The 27,987-nt window shown below is 37.3% G+C and overlaps 2 protein-coding genes across 2 annotated transcripts; one reads left to right on the plus strand and one right to left on the minus strand.

Moving 5' to 3' along the window:
• Nucleotides 1-243: 243 nt before the first annotated feature.
• On the plus strand, nucleotides 244-16,286 carry LOC123721776. The gene is made up of 4 exons (XM_045681472.1): nucleotides 244-470; nucleotides 12,355-12,446; nucleotides 12,551-13,262; nucleotides 13,435-16,286. The coding sequence occupies exons 1-4, from the start codon at nucleotides 431-433 to the stop codon at nucleotides 16,062-16,064; spliced, it is 3,474 nt and encodes a 1,157-aa protein (XP_045537428.1). The 5' UTR covers nucleotides 244-430; the 3' UTR covers nucleotides 16,065-16,286.
• A 328-nt stretch (nucleotides 16,287-16,614) lies between these two features.
• LOC106715772 (activating signal cointegrator 1) lies at nucleotides 16,615-27,965 on the minus strand. Its single transcript, XM_045681474.1, has 12 exons — nucleotides 27,898-27,965; nucleotides 27,693-27,817; nucleotides 27,413-27,604; nucleotides 26,955-27,073; nucleotides 26,114-26,262; nucleotides 25,512-25,675; nucleotides 24,796-24,971; nucleotides 24,327-24,523; nucleotides 17,899-18,020; nucleotides 17,320-17,416; nucleotides 16,985-17,082; nucleotides 16,615-16,707 (listed from the first exon to the last, which is right to left on the minus strand). The coding sequence occupies exons 1-12, from the start codon at nucleotides 27,963-27,965 to the stop codon at nucleotides 16,619-16,621; spliced, it is 1,596 nt and encodes a 531-aa protein (XP_045537430.1). The 3' UTR covers nucleotides 16,615-16,618.
• Nucleotides 27,966-27,987: the final 22 nt, after the last annotated feature.

Genomic DNA, 27,987 nt, shown 5'->3' on the forward strand with positions numbered 1-27,987 from the left:
GAGTATGTATAAGTAAAACAATAGAAATTTACTTAGTTTCCGCGTTATTCACTGCACAGATAAATAAAATAAATTTCTGATATTAAGTTATCAATTAGTTATTTTAATGAACCACAATTAATTCAATCGTCCACTACCAAAGGATATTTTATTACAGCCATACTTTTGGATTGCAAATATGACGTCACACTTCACAACCATTATGGTTGCTACAAATTTTCCGGCAGTATTTCGCACACCCACCCTCCACGGTCTTGGTAAACAGTCGCTGCAAAGCGGCCAACGTTCAGTCCTCACTCAGCAGTGTTCAGTCGTGCAACACAGCACGCGCTCGTTAAAGTACGATCTAAATTAGGTCCGCGCCAGACAATACATTCAGTTTTGTGATAGTGATGCTGCAGTGTGTACACGCCTTTATATTGTGACCGTAATGCTAATTGTGAGGACGATAAATAGATTAAGAATGAACAGTAAGTTTTATATTTAATTTTTATATAATAAATATCTGGACAAAAAATTATCTTTCATACAGAAGCAGCCTTTGCTCGAACATTTTATAATTACGTTAATTTATCATTATTTGTGATTACTTCTTTAAATTCACGTAGACATAAATCCAATTATTCTTTGAAAATATAAATTTTCAAAATGCTATATGCTGGAAAGAAAGTTTATAAATTAGTACAGTATACATAAATCAATTAGCAATCTAAGTCCACCGTTATTACTAAGTGGTGCGTTCAGCAAATGTTAAGCATAGTGCACACGATCGCTCTCGTACCTGTTTAGGAAAAAGTCGGCTGGCGATCCGCTTTTTACTTTGATTTCTACTGATACATATATCAAGGATCGGTTTTCTAGAAGATTCTATATTACGTTCTAGTCAACTCTATTATTGTCTTAAATAAATCTCACATTCTTCATCAGAATTTTTATTATTATGTCAAATATATATATTTTTGGCAACATTTGTTTGAATCCATCATCTTAAGTTACTTTTATATTTTAAAAGAATATTTACCTTTTATACTCTTTAAAAAGAGAGAGAGAAAAGGCATGACAATGCAAATTATTCGAAGAATTAAATTTATATACTTGTTGATATTTGAATAATCATCGTGCCCTAAAATAATTTTACTAAGATAAATAGAAAGTGAAACATCATCGATTAATAGCAATTTCACTTCCATTATACTTGATAACTGAGACACGAATTAAAATCTATTGTAAAAAAAACTCTTAGCAAACAAAATTATTACTTTACTAACGCAAAGTCGTGACTAAATATTTCTTTATTGTTCCCATCTTGTTAGTGACATAAGTTTCAATAAAACACTTCGGACAAACAGAAATTTCTTCCCCATATTTTTTTCTAATTTCAACAGTTTCTTGAACAATTTTCTCCGCAAAATCACAAGTGCATTTGTTAGGTATATTATAGTTCACTAGTGGAATCACACAGAGATTCCGAAACACTCCCAGGACGTATTTAAATAATCACCCAAGTAGTATAAGTTATAATTAAATATTTTCTCCGAAGGTAAGAAGGCTATGTTTCCACTCTGTTAGTGTTCTATTTTACCTTAAATTTTACAGTTAACACATAAAAATTCTAGAATATATTTGGCTATAAGCTATAACATGTTTTGTGCAACCACAGCTTGTTAAGTGAGCCATCACGTGCTTGTAGGAAATTAATTGAGTTATACAAACGGAAGCAAACGTACATTTTATTGCTACAACTGAAACGCAAAAAACATCAAATACCGTAAAATTGTATCGATTGATTATTGCATAACGAACTAGATACGCATAAAGTATTCGTAAACAAAAATATAAATCACATTTCGATTTTTTTGCGTCTGAAAGAAGAAATGTGTTTACTATAATTTCATTGACCATTGAAGCTTTTTAGTTTACTGTCCTGTAAGTGATAATTAGTTGCCATAGGCACAGTAACACTGAAAGAAAATGAATTGGCTTATGTTTGCTGTCAAAGAATTAAATTCGCTTCCCACTTAGCGGATCGAAGAGCGTACCGAAAACTCACTGTAAAACCGAAAAGCACGCTTGCAAGCATGTTGGTACAAGCTATGAGCCTAATTGTGTTGAATTGTCTAATGATATTTCTTCAATGGGTAGGAAATAAACGTCCTTGACTGTGAACGTGAAACGTCTTTAAAATTGATCGTGTCCATACTATTTAAACTTTCTAATTACACATGTCCACTGCATGCCAATAATAAGCAATAGCGTAACGTTCGTTGAAAATACTATTTAATTAAACATAAACAGTCTTAGCACTTACTGCTGAAGCTTTTTTTTTAATAATTAATTTTAAAAACGCTTATTGTGGATAACGCACCTTATATATTCAATGGAACCTATAAAAATTTTGCTGAAAAAAACATATTTTAATTGATAAACCCTAAGGGTTGCCGCACATGGGCCAAACGTCACAGCCACAAAACGCTGCCACCGTCATGTTTCCTATCATTTGCACTCGTTGCACACGGATGATGTCAATTGCCGCCACAAATCGTCGCTGCTCGCTTCTTGTAGCGACGTTTGTGGCTGTCGCGTGTGGTCCTTGTGCGGCGACCCTTAGGTTTGGTTCTTGTCTGCACTAACAATGTGTAAGTTAAGTGTCCTAAGTTACATAACATTTAAAGATAAAGGTAGAATATCACAGGTTCACTATGAAATAAATATCCCCTACGAGTGTTGTTGCAATAACCTAAGTAATAAATAAGTTACTGTATTTAAATAAGATAAACTTTCTTTCGACTGTCTTACTTTCGTTAGCATAAACTCCATTACAACTTGGTCATTACTTTACGCTTAGTGTAGACTATTTTAGTTCGACTAAAATTAAATTAAATTAAATTAAAATTCTTTATTCGTTGTTCGACTAAAATGGTAATAAAAAGTACTTAAATTTAAAATAGTTCGCGCAACAAAACTATGTATGTTTTCCTAACATTTATGAGGTCAGAATGAATAAATATTTTAAACTAGCTTTTACCCGCGACTCCGTCCGCGCGGAATTTAAAATAGAAAACGGGGTAAAAATTATCCTATGTCCGTTTCCTGGTTCTAAGCTATCTGCCCACCAATTTTCAGTCAAATCGATTCAGCCGTTCTTGAGTTATAAATAGTGTAACTAACACGACTTTCTTTTATATATATAGAGATAGATATCAGTTGATATTTTTTTTAGTTTAGCCGTAAAAATAGAGCTTTTATTTTGAATATTAATATTATAAAAAAAATTAATGTATTTGTCAAACGTTTCAGTATATTGACTAGTATATTCCCTAATAAGGAATAATTTTTCTTTCACTGAGTATACCAAAAATAAGATAATTAGTGTAAACAGACTAAATTCTATGTTTAATCAGCTTTCATTGTAAAAAAAGTGAGGGAATATTTCGTAATCGGTTTACTGTAATCATGCATCACGCATTTTATGCAACTTTGATATTAATGCATTGTAATATCTTGTTCCTGTTTCAAAGATTTAATTATAATTACAGACTTACATCACAGTATTACTGTTAATTAATTAATTAATTAATTATGCAGTTACTGTTTGCATCGTCGAAAAACTTAAAAAATAAATTTATTGCCGTTGTATTTATACAAAAGAAAATGAGAGGTACCATGGGTTTTATAAACGAAAGTTTTGATAGTGGAAACCTACGGTTATGTATTTAATCAGTCAGGTCAATAACCTTAGAACTCCTTACTAAAAATATTTTTAGAATCATCTATGAAATCTTCGTAAGAGTGATTACTCTTTTTAACATTCCTATTGAAACGTCAATCATATTAGGAATGATTCGAAAGGCGTTTGCTTTCCGTTTAACTTTTGTTTGACTGTTAATCGTAAAATGATTTCACTTAGCCTATGTATTTGACATGTATGACTCATTATAAAAAAAATTTAAAAAATGACTAATAAATCATCAATATATTAAAGTTTTTTTTTTTTAAGAAAGTAAAACTAAAATCGAATTATGCTATGACAAGCACCAACCTCTAGTTTGTTATAACCTTTTTCATTATTACTTCTCTTCCAATAATTTCGTAAAGTTATGTAAAGGAATATCTATTCTTTCGAGTCCATTTTCAAACTTGAATTTACACTTATTTAAGTTAAACTTTAACTCTCCTGAAGGAATAAGCTTGCTTTTTTATCGTTACAGTGAAATATGTTTTAAACGTTACTATATCAAATCTAAAGAAAGTGTCCACACGATCCGTGTAAAGTAAACACATCGCGTAGCAAGGAAAGTGGTGACGCAGCCAACTCAGACGGTAAGGTCACGGGCACGGAATGGTAATCGACCTCAGAACGATACTCGAATATATTCACACTATTTGCTTATTGTTATACTTTACAAAGTGGATTATCTTACTCATAAATATTACATCGATTTTTACTTTCTATGATTCTCTTCGGGGTCTTTTCTCTATTGATTTTACTTTTCTCTTATGTTCATCCATTCTTACTATTTAAAATAACTTCCTGTCGCACTCAAAGACTGATAATTAGTTATCGGTTTTCCAATCGTTGATGTCTAATAAACTACGATTAAGCACTAAAACAAAAGACATCAACGCTTGGGATTTTTAGATACGGTTATTTAAAATTTCTTAGAATGAACAATTTATAATTCTTTTTCAATTATGTATTTATTTATTTATTTATTTGTGTGTTGTGATAACAAAATTTTAAAATAATTAAAAGCAAATCTTTTCATTAGAATAATTTTACATTTATTTCGTTTATTATTTTCAGTAACAGAGCCAAAACGGTGAATAAAACAAACCTCGCCTTTACTCTTTTTTATTCTATCTTTAAATATTATAACGTAACTACAATACGTATATAACATAAACCATTTAGTATCCGGTATGCTGATTAGGAGAAAATAAGAAAGAGTTTATTTTTTGTACTCTGTAGGAAGTGTTATTACTAGAATCCAGTGGTTGACAACCTTGTGTTAATATCACTATGTTTTTTTTATTGACATGACATTGCATCACATTTATTATCGTCTTTTCTCATACGCACAATAAACTTCCCACAACACCGCGTTAAACAGATCATATTTTGTTTTTAAATAAAAAAGTCCAACAATGGCAAACAAATCAGACATACAATATTGTGGGAACATTTTGTTCTGTTTTATTGATCAAGGAAGTTTTCGACATGTTCGGTTGAACATTAAGTACGCATATATTTATGATTAAACAAGCAGTTGTCCGCGACTTCGTCTACGCGGAATTAAAATAAATCTAGTAATAAATAAAGCATATGTCACCCGGGGATAGTGTAGGTTCCCAACAGTGAAAGAATTTACAAACAAACAGTCAAATATTTTCTCTTTATTAATATTAATATTAGTTATTACACATACCTACCCACGATCTAGTATTAAAATCGTCAAAAAAAGTTGTGGTATATCAATTTATTACTATTTGTATGTAAATAATATCATGTTTCGCTTAGACTTTCTTTTACTTAAAGCAGATGTAGAGTCGAAATGCAATATGTTATATAAAATATACGGCCATTTAATAAATTCAGGGCATATCATAAACAGCTCACGATATCTATTGAAAAATTATATAACAAATTGCCACATTTCTAATAGATTGTTGAAAATTTGCGAATGTATTATATTAAAATAATCCTTTACATAGTATGGGTATTTACATAAATAAATACATAAAAGTTAGGATTGGGTTCAAAGTTTAAAATTTACGTTACGTTATAAGCTATTGAATTACGTTGTTTGATTGAAAGTGGATGGCTATAAAGGTAGAGGAAAACCAAAGAAAGTATGGATGGATTGTCTGAAAAAGGATATGCGTAAGAAAGGTGTAAATTTAGATATGACTGCTGATATGTATGGAGGAGTAGTACATACTGTGCCAACCCTCCATAGGGATAATGACAGGTTGATGATGATGATGATGATGTTACGTTGTAAGCTATCATGAATAAAACATTTATTCGTATAAAATTTTCAATTGCTGTATTTCAAAAGAAATGTAAAACGAAATAGTGAGCATTCGACAACTTGCCCGAACCGATAGTCTGAAAATTGGTGCGATTATTTTAACCGCAATAACAAATACTGTTCTATGCGACACTATTAGAAACAGAAAACTAGTACATTAAAGAAAAACAATTTAAATATACATTGCCATAAGTATTAAATCTAATCTTAGTTTTTCAATAACTTTATCGTGAACAATTTTATATTCATAAGTACTCTCCCAGACGCTATTATTATTGTTAGAACAAATATTATAAAATTAAACAACTATAATTTTAAAGTAAAAGTAAACTCAATAATTATATCTAGATACTGAAATTAAAATGATATCAGGTGATTTTCAAAACAAGCGTGAAGAAATTTCTCTGTTCAACCAATGATTCGCATGAACGTACATTATGTGCCAGTGACAGTATACCATATTGCCCGCTTGCACGCTCTACAACGCTTGCTATAACAATACATGTAAGTTTTCTGTTGCAATCCAACAACTAACATCACACAGATTATTTGCCAGCAACTAAATCTAGCACAACATCAAAAAGCCTTTTTCAATTTGAAAATATAAACAGATTGTTGAAATAACTTATTTTTCTTTTAACCATTTCATCTTGGTTGACAACAAAAAAAAAACTAAGGTTACGTCAAAGTATCACGTACCATAAGGCTACATATATTAACGCTTTCAGAGTTTCCGAGCTTTACGAAGTGTTCGGTCTGTTTTCTATAATAAAATAAATAATTAGTAGTAGTATATGATCCCGTTACTTATTCCCCTGGCCATATTCGCCTGTGCGCGTGCTCTCTCGAGCGAGATAAGAGCATAAAAATGTATCTGTTGGTTTCTCGCGGCGAATAGCTCGAGTGAAACCCGACACGGTCGGCGGCGCAGCGGCACGGCGCGTGCGCAGCTCCTGTGCACCATGTCACCAATAAGTGTTTGTACACACACGAATTTTTATTATACGAATTGTAATAAAATAGTGACCTGTGAGTGAAGCGCTGTTATTGAGATCAAATAGTGATTTAAGTACGTCTATAGTAATTTTTTTTTCTTTAACTTCCAGATTTCTGACAAAATTCAATGCGACCAGCATCAATCAAATTATAATTAATTTAAAAGTCTGTTCTAGAAATCCTAAGTACCTATCTAATAGGCTATTATAGCTTAAAGTAACTCTCGCCACACAGACCCAAATACGATAAATAATTTGTATGAACCTTATTACCTACTTTTATCGCTAAGCTGTAATTATTATTCAATTGAAAAGTTGTTCGGATTATAACTCTCGCTACTGGCTCTTCACCAAAGAGGTCGGTACACACGGACGCTGCTTAGACACTATTAAATACATTATTAATCCAACTGGCAACAGCTTTTACTATTTGACACAAATAGTCGTAAAGAAAAAAATATTACAATCTGTTTCACGTTCGAGGCTTTGCGTTGTGTATGTTTAAATTTAGAAGAATCTAGAAATAACATTGTAAACGTACAGGTCGTTGATTCTATAGATTTAATAGGCCCAAAGGGGAAAAAGTCCCCACTGTATTGATCGGTAGGCTGATCGGCCCAACGGTAAACACCCTACATTGTATTATATTTATTTTTAACTAGTTAAAAAGATTGCTATTTATTTATGACTAAGGCTTCCTTTAGAAGTATAGTTATATTTGTCAATGAATTTCACTTTCACTGCAACATAACTGTCAACTAAATAGGATATCTTATTATGACTTTATTACTAACTGCTGTCATAAAAGCATACCTTAAAAGTAACACGCGGTCATAATTCGACTGCATTGCGACATGCAAAAGTATAACAAATATAACGTGTTTTATTACTTATTGCATAATAAATTATGCTAATTCGAATCCAAACACCACCGATTTAATTTGATTAAATTAATTACGATTTCATGTAAAAATAAGCATCTATTTTATTGCTCCTTCGTATATTTTTATAAGAGGAAAGATTACTTTGTTCATTTATTAACATCTAGTAATCGATCGTCCTGTAAAAATTACAATATTAGGTTTTCACATGATTGTACTAATAAAGTACGTTTAATAATTAATATGAGATATTACAGGCATGGGACACGAAGTGCGTTAAACAATGTCCGATCAGCATTACGCATATACTCACAATTAGGCAACTTTCGTAACCGAAAAGTCCGGGTTCCATAATAAATATTCACAGAGTGTATGGTGACCATAACTCTATGGTATGGGACGTCACGTAGGACGAAGCACGTATCACTAGAAAGTGATAACGTACATATTATTGTTATAAATTACGGAACCTTAATTTCTAATGGTACTTTATGAGTGTGATTATATAAGATGGCAAACTTTTTAATGCTATTTCAAAACTAAATCCTATTGGAGGAAGCTCTATTTTTGATATGATAAAGTCTATTTATAAATCGATAAAGGATAAAAACAACGCAATTACATCTAATGTTTACGAATGCCTACATGGCCTTAAAAACAAATTTCTGAACCATCTAACTAATTTTACTTCATTTTTATATAGCGTCACGGTGAGTAATTAAAAATGTCCATTGAATGGTTGGATCTATGAACTTGGCGATGTCTAACAGCAGAGAACTATAAGCTAAGGCAATCGATATACCTATAATGTGTTGAAGCAAATTGATCTGTAATCTACATTTAAAAATTCCCACGTGTCTTTCACATTATAAAGAAATATTATCAATAAAGGAAAGGGAAATTACTTTTTTATATTTAATTAAATTATTACGATAAAAAAAGGACTTTAATAAGCGATTCTGCAAGCAATCGTGGGAATAAAAATCGTGCGCCGCCTCCGTCTCGGTCAGCCGATACTCTGACACGCTCTAGATACTAAAACCTGTCCGACCGAGTTTTTGTATAGTTTATTTACTTCCACATCCGTATGAGAACAACTAACGCACATAGATTGACTGTGCGTTATTTAATTTTGAGTTTGTTTTATTCTAATTCTGTCTTGCTAGCAGAGCGCCAAGTTCCATCGACACCTTCTTGATGCTTGGTATTTTATTACAAGATTTTCGCATAACTTCCTATCTCGTACAGTTGCGTTGTGGATAACTTTGTCCTTAGAAGTATATTTAAACAGTAATCACTTAAGGGCATTCAAGAAAAGAGCGTACACTTCGCTTAATGGCTGCACGCATCTGCGATTCTTATGATGTTGCGGATGTTCATCGGCATCGGATAAATTAATAAAAAGCGATTCGCTACTCATTTGTCCTTCTCTCCTATAAAAAATAGTTTAAATCCCAGTGTATGTCAGGTCAGCTTTCTTTTTTATTTCTTTATTTTTTTAAAGAGATACCTCTATTTATATAATTACGAAAAGTCTACAATACCAATAGACATCCAGTATTTATTATACTCTATTTATTAAACTCTACATATGTATACATGTATTCATATGTAGAGTTTAAGACATATGACCACTATACTACATTTCGTAGACATTTTAATTGAATTAAAGTACACGGTTATAATTGTTTTTCTTGCGTAGTATAACTTTAAAGGTAAGACTTAATAGAACTAGAGGTTAAAGTTACCTAATCTTTTACGTCAAAACCGTACTTTAAAAAAGTAAAATACTAACAGGAAAGCATTGAGGTTAGCGGATCATTTTTGGTCACGTTGGATGCGCGAGGTTCTCCCGACCCCACAACCACGTGAACAGCAAAGAGGCAACCGCAGTCCAACAGCTGTTCAGGAGGGTACCATAGTGATCATAGCTAATTTTAACTTGCTCCACGGTACATTTTTGCGACACGGCCTCGTGGCCATGTTCTGTATTTTCCATCACTGTTTGAAAATATCAAATATATGGTACGTTTATGTATGTAACAATCACAGATACATAACAATCAAGGAGTCGGAAGTATATAATGACAAAACATTGGGACTGTTTGTTACCTCAGTTCCCACGGGCATCGTTATTATGTTTTTAAGTGACAACGGTTGAATTTCACTTTCGCATGAGGTATATTACAAATTGCAGTTGACAACTAACAACCGGCAATTCAATGTGCCGTGCGACTTTCATACATCACCGTCAATCGTAAGGAACTATTTATGTGACAGAAACATATTAACTTAACAAACTCCTACAGACTTTGCCTTAGCTCTTAGAATCAGAATCAGTACAACTCATCTTACTTCTTACTAATAAATGGGAATGTTTGGTTATTTGCATGGGTGTTTGTTAGAAGCACAGGTGGGCACAGTTAATCGAAAAGTTAACTTCGTTAATCGTTAATCCGTTAATTAAAAAATTAACTTCGTTAATCGTTAAAGCGTTAAATTCTCGAAAATTTAACGCAAGTTAAAGTTAATCGTTAACAGTTAACCATACCAAAATTATACATACTAATTTCGCACTTATTGTGGCGACACTTGTTTAAAATAGTAATTTGACTGTACATTCTATAACACATTAGTATTAGAGATAAGTATGAATGCATTATAGTATATTTCATTACGATTGCAGAAAGCCTGTCATTGCAAAGAGTTCCGACAAATGTCTACCCGAGCCGAGGCGCAGCCGAAGGTGAGGGTTGACAGTAGGAGCCAGTTGTAATGACAGTTCCGCACGTGTCTTTACAACTATTTTAATACGGTTGCGAAAAAATTAAGCAATTTAATAGAATAATAAAAAAAATACAGTCGAATTGATAACCTCCTTCTTTTTGAAGTCGGCTAAAAACACAATAAACTCAACTAACTAAAATATTTGGAAAATGGCGCCAACCGTAAAAGAATACAAACAAAGATTTTTTTGTTTTCTTCGCCCATTCTGGGTAGGCAAAGGGAACCATGCCCAAACAGCCAAGGTTTCAGTAGATTATTTTTATTGATATGAAATGAAAATGAAATTTAATGAGATGAAATAAAATGAAACCTAACCTAATTCATTGAATCAAATCATTAAATCTGATATTGTAACAAATTAGGAGCTTCTTTTTAGAAATATTTGCATGAATCATAAAAACTTAAATGATTTTTTTTTTTTGTAAAAACTTCGTGGTTGGTTTTTTCTTTTTAATAGACATCATTTTTTCAGTTGGAAAAGAGAAGGCACGAGTATAAAGTGTTTTAATACAGTTGCTCAAAAAGTGGCGTAATGCAGGGGCGAAGAGCGTTCGGAATGTGGGCTATTACATACTCATGCTTTTATATACTCGTAATGAAATATACTATTTCGAACCTTCTTTTGTTTTGGTCCTGTTGGTCACGTCTTTCCCGGACGCTCTGATGCATCACACTTGAACGCGAACTTCACATATATCAATTATCAACTCGTTGGTTCACCATTCGAGTCGCCGACAGTCGCCCAACATAGTTGAACTTGCGAGCGTGGCGTGGCACGTAATTTAAACAAAATGACAGCTCGTCTCCAAGTTTCTAATTTAACGATTAACGGACTTTTATTAACGGAAGTTGAGTTTAACGGAAGTTAACAAAAGCGTTAACACTTTTTGAAGTTAACTTAAAAGTTAATCCGTTAAGCAAAATGTTAACTTCGTTAATTAACGATTAACGGATTAACGAGTTAATGCCCAGCTCTGGTTAGAAGGTATACCCAGAACGGTTCAACGGATCTTACTGAAATTTGGCATAGATGTAGAACAAAGTCTAGAAGAACAGATAGTCTACTAAATAAGTTAATTCGGTCGGATGGAGTCGTGGGCTTCGCATTTGTTTTTCTAAATTTATAACAATACTGTAGCTGTCGTCCTCGGTTCCGTCCACGCGGGACTAAAAAAAACTTTATAAGCAGCCTATTTGTTCTTCCTGATTACGTTCTACATCTGTGCTAAATTTCATCAAGAACTTTTTAGCCGTTCCGGAGGTACCTTCAAACAAACATCCATCCATACATATAAACATTCGCATTGCGTTGCACACACGCATTTGCGTTGCTCACTGTCGGAAATACAATAATTAAGATGTTTGTCTGTGTCTTAAGCTAGGTGATATATAGAAGAGTAACTTAAGCGGACGACCGCTAGTATAAAATAAAGAAAGTAATAACAATATATTTATATCTAAATCGAGTGAAAACAACAAACGTGTCGATTAAATTACTTCAATTAAGTCGTTATAAAGCGATTGTCGCATTGAATGGAACAGAAGCATGTTTTAATTTAATATTCTAGCTACTTGGTTAATGATTTTAATTTAAAATATTAATCAAAAATGTTTCTTGTGTTTTTAATTTATTAATCAAATATGTATGGTTAATTCCAGGTGTCGAGCTGTGGCTGTGCGCGGCGACTCTACAGCTTCTGTTGCTGACTGGGGGCTGCCAGAAACATCATCGACGCGCAGCATCTCATGGAGTATGATACAATTTTATATTAGAATGTCAAAATGAGCAAATACTTTATCAGCTCCTCTATCAGCGCCTTTTTGTAGCAAATTTTTATTGATTACCTTGTTACAGGCACTACCAGTTTCGAAAAGCGGTTGGAGACCAGTAGTGAGCTCTAACGGTCTCGTATACGGATCATTTGGCACCGCTCCACTTCACGCGCCACAGTACAAGCTGCCCGTATATGACTTGTACCCTTCATCGGCACGTCCGGTTGCTACAAGAGACGCCGCCAAACTAACATCGATCGCGCAGTCCTACCGACCGACTACCCACAGGACGGTTTCGGCGCCACCCGCCGCTCCTGGCAACCAACCAATAAACTCCTACCTCAATCCTTTCGCCCTACCGAACAACGGGCTATCACATTTCAAATACTTCCAAACTTACCCCTTAGATAGTTACGTCGTAAGGAACTCACATAATCAGTTCGCACAGCGTCCCCAACAGAAACACCCGAATAAACATAAGCAGCCTACAAATAACAATCTCTTGCAGCAGTTGACAAGTATCCAGCCGATACACTTCGGCCAGTATCAAACGCAGAAACCATTAGACTTGTACTCGAACCCAATAGATTCGTACGGAAGGCCAATAGAAGGCGGCAAGAGGCCACAGACTGTCACCGAAATCTACAAGCCCGAAGTATACCAACTGCCGGATACTACGAGCCAGCAACAGGAGGTGAAGACCGCGCAACAGCAGACGTTCTCCGGGTACCACAGTATTAGCCCGCTCGCCAACTATGCTTTCCAGGACAGCGCCCTGCCATCAAGCTTATTAGGTAATGCTAAATATTACATTCACAAACATTTTCTTGTTCCATTAAAACCTACTTTACAATATACTTGTTAAAGAATAATTATAATAATAATTAAAACCTACTTATCTATTTCAATCTAATACTTAAAAGTATGTGTAACCTTTTCATTCTTAATTCATTACTATCTTTTCAGGATCTTTCGGATCTTTTGGCGTGCAATCAGTTAAAGCAAGGGAACCCGCTTATCCAACTACAAAATCATACGTATCACCTCAGCCAACTAAACAGACCATATTCAACTCGTTCAGCTACACGTCAAATAACAATTTCAAATCTACTCCGAGCCTATTCTCGGTCACTACACCGAAACTACAGACGATACAAAACCAATACCAATTCGGCACGACTGTTAACGATTTCAGAAATATACCAACGCCACAAACCAAAGTTTCCAACCATCCAAAGATAGACCCAAATGCGAACGGCAAAGGAATATTCAAACCAAGCCCCCAGGATCCCTTTATAAAACCGTACCAAAGTTTAGATTTCAACAAAATAACAACATACAACCCTGTAAGTCAGACGACGACGCTGCCGAATAGTTTCTACTATACCACACAACATAATGTACCAATTCATAACAATCAAAATCAACAAAATGCACAAATACAAAACTACCAAAGTCAACAAAATCTAAACTACAAATATGAAAATAAAAAGAATATTATTCACGATAACATAGCCGCTGGTGTAAATCAGCAAAATGCACAGAAATACGCCGATCCGCCAAAAACACAGCTTCAAGAGACTCCCTCTAAAATATCTAATCAAGGTCATTATGAAGTCACTGAAAATCACGAAGACATCATTACTCACTCATCTCCGTGGATGTCGTCACCTGAAACAAATCGAAACAATCTAAAGGCGAGTGAAGAATCAGCACTTAAGCAAGAAACCTTCGATGCAGTTTTCCGTCAGACGACTACGACGCCCTATCCTGATGTCACTGACGAATTCGTCATCGTCACCGAAAGCGAGAAAGGCTATGAAAACTCTTTGAGCTACGACGGTCAAGTCGAAACACAAAGTAGAAAGCCATCGGAGGATGAATTCGAGCCGATTAACAGGAATAAACTAAAAGACTACTACTACAAAGTATCCACACCTTCGTACGGTGATCATACGTACGCTAGACGAACAAAGAAACCAACCGAAGCGTCTAAACTGGTCCAACCTGATGTAACCACTAGTCAAAGCACTAACAATGACATTAATGTACCAATAGAGGCTCTACCGACGCTGCCTCCGAATAAACACTTCAAACGTCCGAGCACTCCTGAACCATTGGACAAAGATAGGATACGTAAAAGGAATAAAATACGTAGACGCCGTCCTGGCTTCGCTAATGGCAATCGTAACAACCAAAACAAGGAAGAAACTACCACTCGTAGATATGAACAACCGTCGTCTGAACCGACGCTAACCACCACAGTTACAGAAGAAGTTTATACAATAAGACCTCGAGTCAGACCATCTAAACAAGAGCAAGGTCAAACAACACCGAGTGTGACCACAGATTTAACAACAAGCGCCTTGCCCACCATATCGCCAACTGTACCGTCTGTTGTAAGAAGGAAGATCGCTTACCGGCGACCACTGACCACGCCAGCTGAAAAATTTGAAACAACAACAGTTGCATACCGAGAACCTGATACAGTCAAAGAATCACCGATTATGAAGATATCGTCCCGACCCCAATTAATGAAATTAACGTCAAGTATTTATGAATATAAATCCAGCGAGGTGCCGGACTACACTCACAAGCAGGACGAGAAAGATACGCCCACCAGCGATGTATCTGTCAGCTTAACTGACTCACTCAAGAGTTCAGATGAAATACATAAGGAATTTTCATTCCATAGAGATGTTAAACCTGTTGAAATCAAAGAAACCACCACGGATGTATTAAAAGAGAACAACGACTTTGCTTTCGATGCAACCACAACAGCCCGACCAGAAACTACGACACGAACAGTAGGGAAAAGGTTAAGACCAAAGAACAAACTTGATCGACCCAAGTTTAACGTTAAAGACTACAGGAATAGACTTAGCAGTACTACTAGCACTACAGAAAAAACTGTTGAAAATACGCCTAGGTTAAGATACGCTCAAAGAAAAGTTCCATACACGGAAAACTTGAGTAACGATAACGATAATGCCACAGATAGAAAACGATTCACACCCAAAGATCCTAGGCACAGACATAATAGAACTGAAAATAACGAGCAGCTAGAAAGAGAGATACATTCCACACGCCAGGCAGGTAGACAGAGACAGACCACTATTGAAAGTGAATCCACAACACAAAAAATATCATCACGAATTCGAAACGGTTCGCGAAGACCTCGCCCTACGGAAGACACTACTGAAACGTCCAGTACCTCAGCTTACAGCAGAAGACCTTTACGTAAAAAGATTAAAGATTCAGAGACGGGGGAATCCGTACAAGATATTAGTGTAACAGATGCCTCGCTTAGTGATGTAAAGAGTGAAATAACATCAGAAAGGTCTCGTTCAGAGAGCGCTATCATGAAAATAGCAGATAAAAAACACCAAGATCATATAGAACATTTGTTTGAACAATCGAAACGCGTTTCCGATTTAACATTAGCGGCCAGTAAGGATTACAGCAATCCAGGAATGTTCAAAACTGTATCAGGTAGCAGTAGAAGAATACCTAACTACTTTACTATAGCAACAGACGACCCTATATTACCTATAGAGGCGTTCTTCCCACAATTAAACCAAAAGAAGGAATCCTAATATTCTAATTAGTTTTTCATTAAAACCAAATTTTCTTCAATTGCCAAAGCGTGCGGACTATTTATTAAAAAAATTTAGTGAACAGTGAATGCGTCCAAATAAAATTTTTACCTATATCTGTTTATAAATACGCTTTCTCAGAGGCTCTTGTACTTTACTGATAGTTTGTATGTATGTCGTGTCGTCACAACATAATAGACCTACAAATATATAGATAAAAAAACTACTTGATTATCATGGGAAACCGATTACAGATAATTGGGGGTTATTTTCCGAGTTTTTTTATTACATTTACTTGGACCATTTGAAAGTCATGGTGTTTGTCCTTGTTTCCAAAATCGACCTATTATATTATGACGACTCTAATTATTTTGTAAGTCTGTGTGAGATTATATTAATCTAATATAGTTAGTGTGAGTTATTTTTCCTTGTTTGTATGTGTGTATGACTTAAATATTTATGTAAACTTAGTTATATAGCTTGTAAATAAAATATTTCTCTTAACAAAAAACTTTTATTTGAATAACATTTCTTTTTATATTTATTTTATAAATTTAAGCAGCATTTGCCTCTATAGCTTGTAATTTGGACATTTTCTGCATACATTTTACAGCTGCTTGATGAATGCTCTTTTCTAATGAATCTGTAAAAACAAATTATACATTATCACAAATAAGGAAAAATTATTTCTAATTATTAAAAATAAAATTTTAAAGCGTCTTAATTCCTTAGAAATCCGTAAATTTTTTTACACAAAAAGATGATTCTATGAAGTAATAAATAATAGAATGTTTTCTATATTTATTTATTTTTTCAAAATGAAAGACAGGGATTACAATATGTTTCTGTAAATTTGTTTCGACGGTGAAAACTCAAGATGATGAAAATAAGAAAAATATATTTCAATTGATGTTACTTACAAATTTTATGTTGACCCTTTATAGGGAATCGAAGTCGTAGACTGATTGGATTCGAACATATGAAAACATAGGGACTATCACTTTCTCCATCCGGGTACCTGCAGAAAATTTCCAACATCATATTACAACGATTTTTATAATATGACCCTTACATAGTATGAGAAATTAATTTCCTACCCCATGGTGACCTCACGACTCTTTCCTTTGGTCATTAAAATTTTCAATAGTGTTTGCATGACCTTTATTTGCTCAAATATTTATGAAATAGACATATAATATAGTAAAATTTGTTAACATTAAGTCTTTTCGTATAATAACAATAAAAGAAAACTTACAATTTCTCATACTCCTCTTGCGGTAAACAATCATCTACATGTACACAACCGAGCAGACAACCAGTCGGATAGAATGTAGGGAACTTGATTTGTTTGTCTGAAAGTTAATAAACTTTTTAATCCGTCCCATATAAATTAAGGCAAATTACATAGTTATATAAATGGGTCTTATGTATAAGGACCAAAGTAACAAATTGATGATTTTTACTACTTCTTTGTTAAAAGACACCTCTTTGTTTAATTAATAATATGCATTAAATACAATACACATTTACATGTGTAAATATTTTTTTTAGCTGAAGTAAAAGGGTCTATGTGGCCTATTTTCAAATATGGCCATATACAACCACGCTGACCCAGTGCGGGTTGACTTCATACATATCATTGAATTTCTTCTGAGATATTTGCAGCATCACAATGTTTTCCTTCACTTTAAGAACATCAGATAAATGTACATTATAAAATCGAAAAACACATTGGTACATGGCAGGATTCGAACCAAAGACCTGTAGATTACAAGTCAAGTGCTTAACCCCTGAGGCACCGACGCTCCTACGTAGTTAGTGTAATATAAGTTACCTGGATAGAGCACCCTGTACTGGTTCTCAATGGCTCTGACTACATCTTGGTCGGGCGGCTTAGCAGTTGCTGCTATCCAGAGCCGGCCGCGGTGATGTGTGTACCAAGTGCGACCTTCATGACTGACACAACTCATTGTTACCGCGAGAAGTTAGAAAAATCTTAATAAATAACCTATATGTTCTTCCAGACTATGTTCTACATCTATGCCTTTCAGCAAGATCTGTTTATCAGATACCTTTAACTAACTTCCATCTAAACATTCGCATTTATAATATTAGTAAAATTAAAAGGACGGTCTAGATCAGTGATTGTCTTATTTTTTTCACCGCCCCCTTTAAAAATCAATTATATTTCAGACGACCCTAATTTTTATTCAGCCCTAAAACTTAAAAACCACAATTTCATTACTTTAATTAATTTCAATGCCCCCCATTTTTTGGACCCCTTATCGCCCCCTCCTAGGTTTCAAACGCCCCCTTGGGGGCGTTATCGCCCACTTTGGGAAACACTGGTCTAGAAGTTAGCGTTTTGTCTAAATCGGTAAACTAGAGACCTCTGGTGGCCGCAACTGCTACACAAATAACAGCTTACTATTCAGTGTTAACTTATATAGAAACGGCTAAAACACTCAGGTATATATATCCGGTGTCGTCACCGACTAGTTTCGAGCCCTACGGGGGCTCTTCATCAGGGTGAGTGGGATTGGTATTATTTCGCGGACGCGGCCCGTCGCTCACTGCGCGCCTGCGCTCTTAGGGCGCGTCTTGAGGGGGCGGGGGGCGCGGGGTGCGCCGGCGTCGTTGACGAGGTTGATACCAAAGCAGTGTTGGTGTTGTTATTAGCGTTTCCGGGGGCACAAAATGTACTGATTATATCCACAATATCGTCTTCAGCACTGTTGATGTTGTGTCGCGCCGCGTTCATTAAGACGGGTTCCCATGTACGCGACAGAGCCCACCCCTTGTCTCTGTTGAAATTAGGTCGACGACCTATTTCAATAGCCTCCCGAAGCTTCCGAGACACGAAGTTCCTCTCACGGGCCAGCACTTTAACTTTGTCGAACCTAATATAATGCGAGGTTCCGGAGTTAAGTGCGTGATCCGCAACCGCCGAGGTGTTGCCGTCTAATTTACGCATACTGCGGATATGCTCAGAGAGTCTCGACTTTATATTGCGCCCCGTTTCGCCGACGTAACTTTTACCACAGTCGCACGGGATCTCGTAGACACCAGGACTATCTAGGGGATCCCGGTCCTTTGGAGATCGCAGAAGTTGTTTGATCTGTGTCATTGGGCGGAAAATTGTCCTGATGCTGAACCTACGGCGTAACAGGTGTCCAATTTTGTCCGTAACCCCTCGCATAAATGGTAAATAGACCGGGACCCGCTCTGCAACCTGAGGCCGTGGTTTGCTGGTCGTGTTCGCTATTCGGTAACTCTGTCGCCAGTTGTATCCATTGCTCTCTAATACGTGCCGTACGTGCGTCAATTCAGCCTGCAGGAATTGAGTGTCGCATAAACGTATTGCGCGACTTATAAGCGTGCGCGGCACTGAAGATAGCTGAGATGGATGGTGATGAGAGTCCGCCCTCAAGTACCGATCCGTGTGTGTAGGCTTTCTATACACGGTGTGTACTAGATTACCACTAGGTTCCCTCTTCACTAGTACGTCCAAAAATGGGAGAGTTCCTTCATTTTCCTCCTCCGTAGTAAAATGGATTTTTGGATGTACGTCGTTCAAATGGTTTAGTAGTTGAGTGACGGCTTGTCTGGGAACTATAGCGAACACGTCGTCTACGTATCTCCACCAGTATCTGGGTTTAAAAGGTGCATGCTTCAACGCCTCCTCCTCGAAGTATTCCATAAATATATTAGCCGCAACTGGTGCTATTGGCGAGCCCATCGCCACTCCATCCATCTGAAGGTAAAAATCCCCTCGCCAACGGAAATAGCCACTCGTAAGGCAGAACTCTATTAAACTCATGTAATCAGTAGGTATATTGTGTGATATAAGGCGTTGTCTTATAATATTTATAGTTTCCGCTACCGGTACATTTGTAAATAGAGACGCCACGTCGAAACTCACCATTATCTCGTCGTTTTGGATTTTGACGTCCTTCAACAATTGAATAAAGTGATTTGAGTCTCTTACAAAGCTCGTTGTTCTGCCGGTCACCGTCTGTAATATGCTCGCCATGTGACGTGAGCTTTTGTAAGTGGGTGAGTCTATTTGACTCACGATGGGACGTAAGGGCCAGTTAGGTTTGTGGATTTTTGGCAGTCCATATATTTTTGGAGGTGTCGGATTCAGTGGCCGCAACTGTTTTTTGTCAATATCTGGCAGCGTGGATAGGATCTTATTTAACCTAGAAGTTACACGGGATGTTGGATCATAGCTTACTTTTTTTTGTATGTATTGGTGTCACTTACCAAGTGTGTAACTTTCTGTTCGTACTCCGCCGTATCTACTATAACAGTTGCGTTGCCTTTGTCAGCCGGTAATACGAGGATATCCGGATTTTTGCGTAAAGACGTTAATGCCTGGACCTCCTGCCTTGTCATGTTCTGATTCGGACTATGGCATTTGCGTAAAATAGCTGATGTGTCCTGCCTAAGGCATTCAGCTTCCGGTCCGGGCACCTTGTTTCGCATCAGGCAGTTTTCGACGCTTGAAATTATGGACTCCACCGGCACTCTGTTAGGAGTAATGCAGATAGCAAACCACGGCCTCAGGTTGCAGAGCGGGTCCCGGTCTATTTACCATTTATGCGAGGGGTTACGGACAAAATTGGACACCTGTTACGCCGTAGGTTCAGCATCAGGACAATTTTCCGCCCAATGACACAGATCAAACAACTTCTGCGATCTCCAAAGGACCGGGATCCCCTAGATAGTCCTGGTGTCTACGAGATCCCGTGCGACTGTGGTAAAAGTTACGTCGGCGAAACGGGGCGCAATATAAAGTCGAGACTCTCTGAGCATATCCGCAGTATGCGTAAATTAGACGGCAACACCTCGGCGGTTGCGGATCACGCACTTAACTCCGGAACCTCGCATTATATTAGGTTCGACAAAGTTAAAGTGCTGGCCCGTGAGAGGAACTTCGTGTCTCGGAAGCTTCGGGAGGCTATTGAAATAGGTCGTCGACCTAATTTCAACAGAGACAAGGGGTGGGCTCTGTCGCGTACATGGGAACCCGTCTTAATGAACGCGGCGCGACACAACATCAACAGTGCTGAAGACGATATTGTGGATATAATCAGTACATTTTGTGCCCCCGGAAACGCTAATAACAACACCAACACTGCTTTGGTATCAACCTCGTCAACGACGCCGGCGCACCCCGCGCCCCCCGCCCCCTCAAGACGCGCCCTAAGAGCGCAGGCGCGCAGTGAGCGACGGGCCGCGTCCGCGAAATAATACCAATCCCACTCACCCTGATGAAGAGCCCCCGTAGGGCTCGAAACTAGTCGGTGACAACACCGGATATATATACGTGAGTGTTTTAGCCGTTTCTATATAAGTTAGTGATAATGTCTCACGAAAGTTTGAATAATTTAATAGCAAACCGTTACGGCGAGGTTTGGAAAGCTAGAGTGAAAAAGTTCGCGGCTTTGAGAATAAAACGTAATAGACTCGAAAGCGGTTTAAACTTTGTGATACAGTGTCGTGATAATGGTGTTTTACCGAAATTTGTGCGTGTCAAAGAAGTGAAGTGCTTTCGGGGTTACCAAGATTTCTTCCAAACGACGAGCAAGAAAATACTAAAGCGGGTAATTCAAGATTACCGACGAAACATTGCGTATGTAAACAAAGATCTTTTCTCGTTACATATGGAATTGTCGCATGGACTGGGTTTAGATGAATGGCAGAGGTTAGATGTGATGACGTTCATTAGAGCTGAAACGATAAAAGTAAAGATTTCCAGTACACACCAACAAAAACTCGAGCGCCTGATGAAAAATGAAGGCAAAAGTACAAATACACGTTCCTGCTCTAATACACCGGTAACGAATGTTTTGAATTTATCGTCACACGAAGTGTCAGCTGTGGCTTTGAAAGTGCTGTCACGAGGCTTAAACTATGCCATTACTCCTAACAGAGTGCCGGTGGAGTCCATAATTTCAAGCGTCGAAAACTGCCTGATGCGAAACAAGGTGCCCGGACCGGAAGCTGAATGCCTTAGGCAGGACACATCAGCTATTTTACGCAAATGCCATAGTCCGAATCAGAACATGACAAGGCAGGAGGTCCAGGCATTAACGTCTTTACGCAAAAATCCGGATATCCTCGTATTACCGGCTGACAAAGGCAACGCAACTGTTATAGTAGATACGGCGGAGTACGAACAGAAAGTTACACACTTGGTAAGTGACACCAATACATACAAAAAAGTAAGCTATGATCCAACATCCCGTGTAACTTCTAGGTTAAATAAGATCCTATCCACGCTGCCAGATATTGACAAAAAACAGTTGCGGCCACTGAATCCGACACCTCCAAAAATATATGGACTGCCAAAAATCCACAAACCTAACTGGCCCTTACGTCCCATCGTGAGTCAAATAGACTCACCCACTTACAAAAGCTCACGTCACATGGCGAGCATATTACAGACGGTGACCGGCAGAACAACGAGCTTTGTAAGAGACTCAAATCACTTTATTCAATTGTTGAAGGACGTCAAAATCCAAAACGACGAGATAATGGTGAGTTTCGACGTGGCGTCTCTATTTACAAATGTACCGGTAGCGGAAACTATAAATATTATAAGACAACGCCTTATATCACACAATATACCTACTGATTACATGAGTTTAATAGAGTTCTGCCTTACGAGTGGCTATTTCCGTTGGCGAGGGGATTTTTACCTTCAGATGGATGGAGTGGCGATGGGCTCGCCAATAGCACCAGTTGCGGCTAATATATTTATGGAATACTTCGAGGAGGAGGCGTTGAAGCATGCACCTTTTAAACCCAGATACTGGTGGAGATACGTAGACGACGTGTTCGCTATAGTTCCCAGACAAGCCGTCACTCAACTACTAAACCATTTGAACGACGTACATCCAAAAATCCATTTTACTACGGAGGAGGAAAATGAAGGAACTCTCCCATTTTTGGACGTACTAGTGAAGAGGGAACCTAGTGGTAATCTAGTACACACCGTGTATAGAAAGCCTACACACACGGATCGGTACTTGAGGGCGGACTCTCATCACCATCCATCTCAGCTATCTTCAGTGCCGCGCACGCTTATAAGTCGCGCAATACGTTTATGCGACACTCAATTCCTGCAGGCTGAATTGACGCACGTACGGCACGTATTAGAGAGCAATGGATACAACTGGCGACAGAGTTACCGAATAGCGAACACGACCAGCAAACCACGGCCTCAGGTTGCAGAGCGGGTCCCGGTCTATTTACCATTTATGCGAGGGGTTACGGACAAAATTGGACACCTGTTACGCCGTAGGTTCAGCATCAGGACAATTTTCCGCCCAATGACACAGATCAAACAACTTCTGCGATCTCCAAAGGACCGGGATCCCCTAGATAGTCCTGGTGTCTACGAGATCCCGTGCGACTGTGGTAAAAGTTACGTCGGCGAAACGGGGCGCAATATAAAGTCGAGACTCTCTGAGCATATCCGCAGTATGCGTAAATTAGACGGCAACACCTCGGCGGTTGCGGATCACGCACTTAACTCCGGAACCTCGCATTATATTAGGTTCGACAAAGTTAAAGTGCTGGCCCGTGAGAGGAACTTCGTGTCTCGGAAGCTTCGGGAGGCTATTGAAATAGGTCGTCGACCTAATTTCAACAGAGACAAGGGGTGGGCTCTGTCGCGTACATGGGAACCCGTCTTAATGAACGCGGCGCGACACAACATCAACAGTGCTGAAGACGATATTGTGGATATAATCAGTACATTTTGTGCCCCCGGAAACGCTAATAACAACACCAACACTGCTTTGGTATCAACCTCGTCAACGACGCCGGCGCACCCCGCGCCCCCCGCCCCCTCAAGACGCGCCCTAAGAGCGCAGGCGCGCAGTGAGCGACGGGCCGCGTCCGCGAAATAATACCAATCCCACTCACCCTGATGAAGAGCCCCCGTAGGGCTCGAAACTAGTCGGTGACGACACCGGATATATATACCTGAGTGTTTTAGCCGTTTCTATATAAGTTAGTGATAATGTCTCACGAAAGTTTGAATAATTTAATATTCAGTGTTACTTTGAAAAAGACATTCTGTGTGATGTGTTCCAGTGTAGGTTTACATTGTTGTAATCCAGCGCTCATTTCGATCGCTGAACTGGAATAATGTTAACTATAAATTAAAAAATATTGTTTCTTACACAACACAAAAAACTTAAATTGATGCGTTTTTCTATCATATCCTACCATAATAAAGTAACTCACAGTTTAATCCCTTCAACGAGAAGCGATGCCCAGGGCTGGTGCATTGAGAGGCAGCGGCCTGTGTCGCTCATCTCCTGCAGCTCGGCGTCCTGAACTCGGCCCCCCTGCCCCAGATACTGCCCCGGTCCCTGCCCCTGTTGCCCGCCCCGAACTGCACTGGAGTAGCCCCCGCCCCCGTACTCCACTGACTCATCAAACTGAACACAAATATCACTTTTAATAATACATATGAAGATGCTTAGTATTTTAGAACATCTATATATATTAAACATTTAACAACATCCTGTATAATCAGAACGCATAATTATACAATACTTGAATTAAATACTAAAACGAATGATAAATCAAATTTTTCATTAAACATAACGAAATTATTTTAATTTCAAAGACAAAAGCATTGTACAAAGCCGTATACTATCAAATTTTGACAAGAAACAATTTTTTTTTATATGTGTTAGGAAATAAATACCTGTAAAAGTGGTGCATTAACTCCGGGGGCGACGTCTCTATCAGTGTCAGTGAGCAGTCCCTGCGCCAGGAGATGAGCCCCGGAGCCCCCGCTAGCAGCGCTCACACTCGTCATCTGACGCACTTTCTCCTCGTCTACTTCATAGTCTATTGTATTATCTTCTATCACTTGACGACCTAGGAACAAAAAAAAACAAACAAAATCTCTATAAAATGGATAGATTATTGCTTGGAAATAACAGCTTTTACTTTACGATTCAAACGCATCTATTGATATATCTGACAGTTAATTTTATCTCTTATTAGTTCTAATCCTCACCACTACTAACAACCTCAACCATCAGCGCCAAAATTGCTAAAATCAAATAGGCACAAAACACCACTATTTATAGCCTGCCATGTATAGAGGTCAGTGAAGAAAACACATTATTTTTAAACATCAAAGAATTATTTCAGCTTATTTCGTTTGATTTCGATTTCAACATATAGCCTTATGAACTAGTTGCCTAACTTTAATCAACGGAGAACGGGGACGCACAGAAAGAGGACATTTCCCCTTCCTATGCGTCCCCTCTTCCGCCAAATCCACTTCCCCATCCTATCCTTTCCTGATAAGAAAAAGGTGGGAAGGGAAAGTGGTCTAAAATTCCTCCGACCTAAATACCCCCTACTCTAGTTCATTGGTCACTAAGGGAGACCTTTAGTTGGAACCTTTACCAGCAAAGTCAAAGGTCATCTTCTTAGTAAGTCTGGATGCATGTTTCTTGTCATGTAATGTCTGCTGGTATTTGGCCAGCTTGTCGCGCTCCGCCGCACTCAGCCACACGCTGGACGCACTGAAGTAGTCACTGTCGTCGTCTGTTACACGTGTACGACGCTCGCTGCATACATAGACAATTTATTTCAAAGTTGCCAAGAATAGAGCGAAGTGGAAATTAAGAAAAAAAGATAACTCCTCCAAATCTCTTCCCCTTCATAATCTTTTCTTATTAGAAAAAGATGGGAAGGGGAAGTGTATTTGGCGGAGGAGGGAAGGGGAAACATCCTCTTTCTACGCGTCCCCTTCTTCGTTGATTAAAGGTAGGCAACGCATCTGCATTTGCGGATGTCTATGGGCAACGGCCGCCTCACTATTTCGGCGAATTCAGGTGACCGATAGCTCGTTGGCCACCATTTCATAGAAAAAAAATTATAAACGCTAAAAAACATTAGCGAAATTAAACTCAATTTAATTACTACATATTAACAAAATTTTAGTCAATGTTGCCAGAATTAAATGAACGATGACATTAAAACTATAATAATAAAGAAACATTTACCTAGTACGATCATACTCTAGCAACCTATTCCTGTGTGATACAGCCGCCTCCCAACCTTTAGGTCTATTCCTTTCCATTAAAGACTCCACCAGTTTAGCACTTGCTTTTGTCTTAGCATTGATTTCTTTCTGCTCTTCAGGTGTGCACACCTGAGTAAACGAAAAATAGGGTGAATACCAAAATATTACTAATATTATAAATGCGAATGTTTGGATGGATGGATGGATGGATGGGTGGAGGTATCTCTAGAAAGTTTTACAGATCTTAATAAAATTTGAACATAGTCTGGAAGAACACATAAGTTACTTATAAGTTTTTTTAATCCGCGCAGACGGAGTTGTAAGCGACAGCTAGTATGTCATAAATGCGAAAGTTTAGATGGATGGATGTTTGTTAGAAGATTAGAGATTTGGCAAAGATGTAGAACATAGTCTAGAAAACATAGGAAAATTATTAAGTTTTTAATTCCGCGCAGAGTCGCGGGCGACAGCTAGTGTTTTATAATTGTTACTGTGAAAAACCCACTATTGCTGTGGATTTCAAATGACATGATACATGTTTAAGAGTATTGTTGCTATCTCAATTTTTTTCAAAGAGAGTTATAGACGTGGCAATATTGTTGTAAAGTAGGTTAAATTAGGTTAGTGCATATACACCAATGGTAATATAGGGGTTAGGTGCCTATTGATATGTAGGTTGATTTGGGACAATCAGCCTAATGGGAAAAAAATATCTATGGATTCAATCAACCCAATAGGGAGTTTTTTCTCGTTGGGGGATGATCATTATCCAAAATATAATGTACACATGTAGCAGATTCATTAGTAATGCAAATACTTACAAGATTACCACAGAACAGGCAAGGACCTGAACCCTCCTGCTTGCAGACAACTCTGCCACACTGCAGGCAGTTGTTGATCAGCTCATGTTTGGATGCTTGACAGTCACAATGGTGCCTCCCTTAGTGTGTGATTTTATAATTAGTGTTAAAATGACCATATTCATAAGTAATGTACTATACAATCATTGGTGTTGTGAAAAATGTTAAATAAAATGGCTGTAAAAATTAGATCAACCTAAATTTGTATGGCTACACTATTGAAATTAAATGGAACCTTTTTGGATTCTCTCTCATAAGAATCTATTAAATTTTTAAGTCTCTCACAATAAAGTATACTTGATGGCACTAATGGTCATTAGCTTGGCCAGATTCATGACATTGTTATTCTCTTTTGCTTAACTTATAAGGAATTATAACTTATGGTAATGTCTAGTTTATTTTAAAACTATTTACTTTACCTTTAAGTAGAACAACTTGTGCATTCTTTCCCTCTTGTGAATACAAGTTGACATATTTAGTTTTCTTCTTAGCTTTGTTCTCTGCTTCAGGTGCCTGTGTCACTTGTGGTGCTGGAACTTCTGCACTCAAGAAATCTTGTTGTTGTTTATTTTTAGAAATCTTTTTCTTTTGCGGTCTTGTTATTGTATTACCTGATATTATATTAAGTTATTTTATTATACTGTACAATTTATTGTTAATTCTAGTATTTAACATGAATAGTAACTCAAAATAACATACTCTTATTGGGAAACTTCTTTTTACAAAGTTCTAGGAAAAATGACTTATGTTGTGAATTGTCGAAATCCAAAAGTGTTTTCATGTATTCATTTAAGTCATTTTCGTTTTCAATAGAATTAATATAGCTGAAAATATGAAAAATGAGACATAAACATAGGAAAAAAATGTAAATAAAAATGTACGTAAAAACAAAATTAAAAGTCACTTGATGAGATCTTCAGGAATTTGAAAATCTAAAATTCTTGATAAACCTTCTTTAATCCACTGATCCATTATGAAATAATTAACAAAAAGT

Source organism: Papilio machaon, chromosome 16 (assembly GCF_912999745.1).
Source record: "Papilio machaon chromosome 16, ilPapMach1.1, whole genome shotgun sequence".
Classification (NCBI taxonomy): domain Eukaryota; kingdom Metazoa; phylum Arthropoda; class Insecta; order Lepidoptera; family Papilionidae; genus Papilio; species Papilio machaon.

What these genes read in the sequence shown, in the direction of transcription:
- LOC123721776 (XM_045681472.1), top strand. Translation starts at nt 431, where the DNA reads ATGCTAATTGTGAGGACGATAAATAGATTAAGAATGAACA. An exon ending in AAATAGATTAAGAATGAACA is followed by an intron (nt 471 to 12,354) that starts GTAAGTTTTATA and finishes GGTTAATTCCAG; the next exon opens with GTGTCGAGCTGTGGCTGTGC. An exon ending in CCTGCCATCAAGCTTATTAG is followed by an intron (nt 13,263 to 13,434) that starts GTAATGCTAAAT and finishes CTATCTTTTCAG; the next exon opens with GATCTTTCGGATCTTTTGGC.
- LOC106715772 (XM_045681474.1), bottom strand. Translation starts at nt 27,965, where the DNA reads ATGGATCAGTGGATTAAAGAAGGTTTATCAAGAATTTTAGATTTTCAA. An exon ending in ACAAGTTGTTCTACTTAAAG is followed by an intron (nt 27,074 to 27,412) that starts GTAAAGTAAATA and finishes TCACACACTAAG; the next exon opens with GGAGGCACCATTGTGACTGT. An exon ending in AAAGGGTCAACATAAAATTT is followed by an intron (nt 16,708 to 16,984) that starts GTAAGTAACATC and finishes TTGTTTTTACAG; the next exon opens with ATTCATTAGAAAAGAGCATT.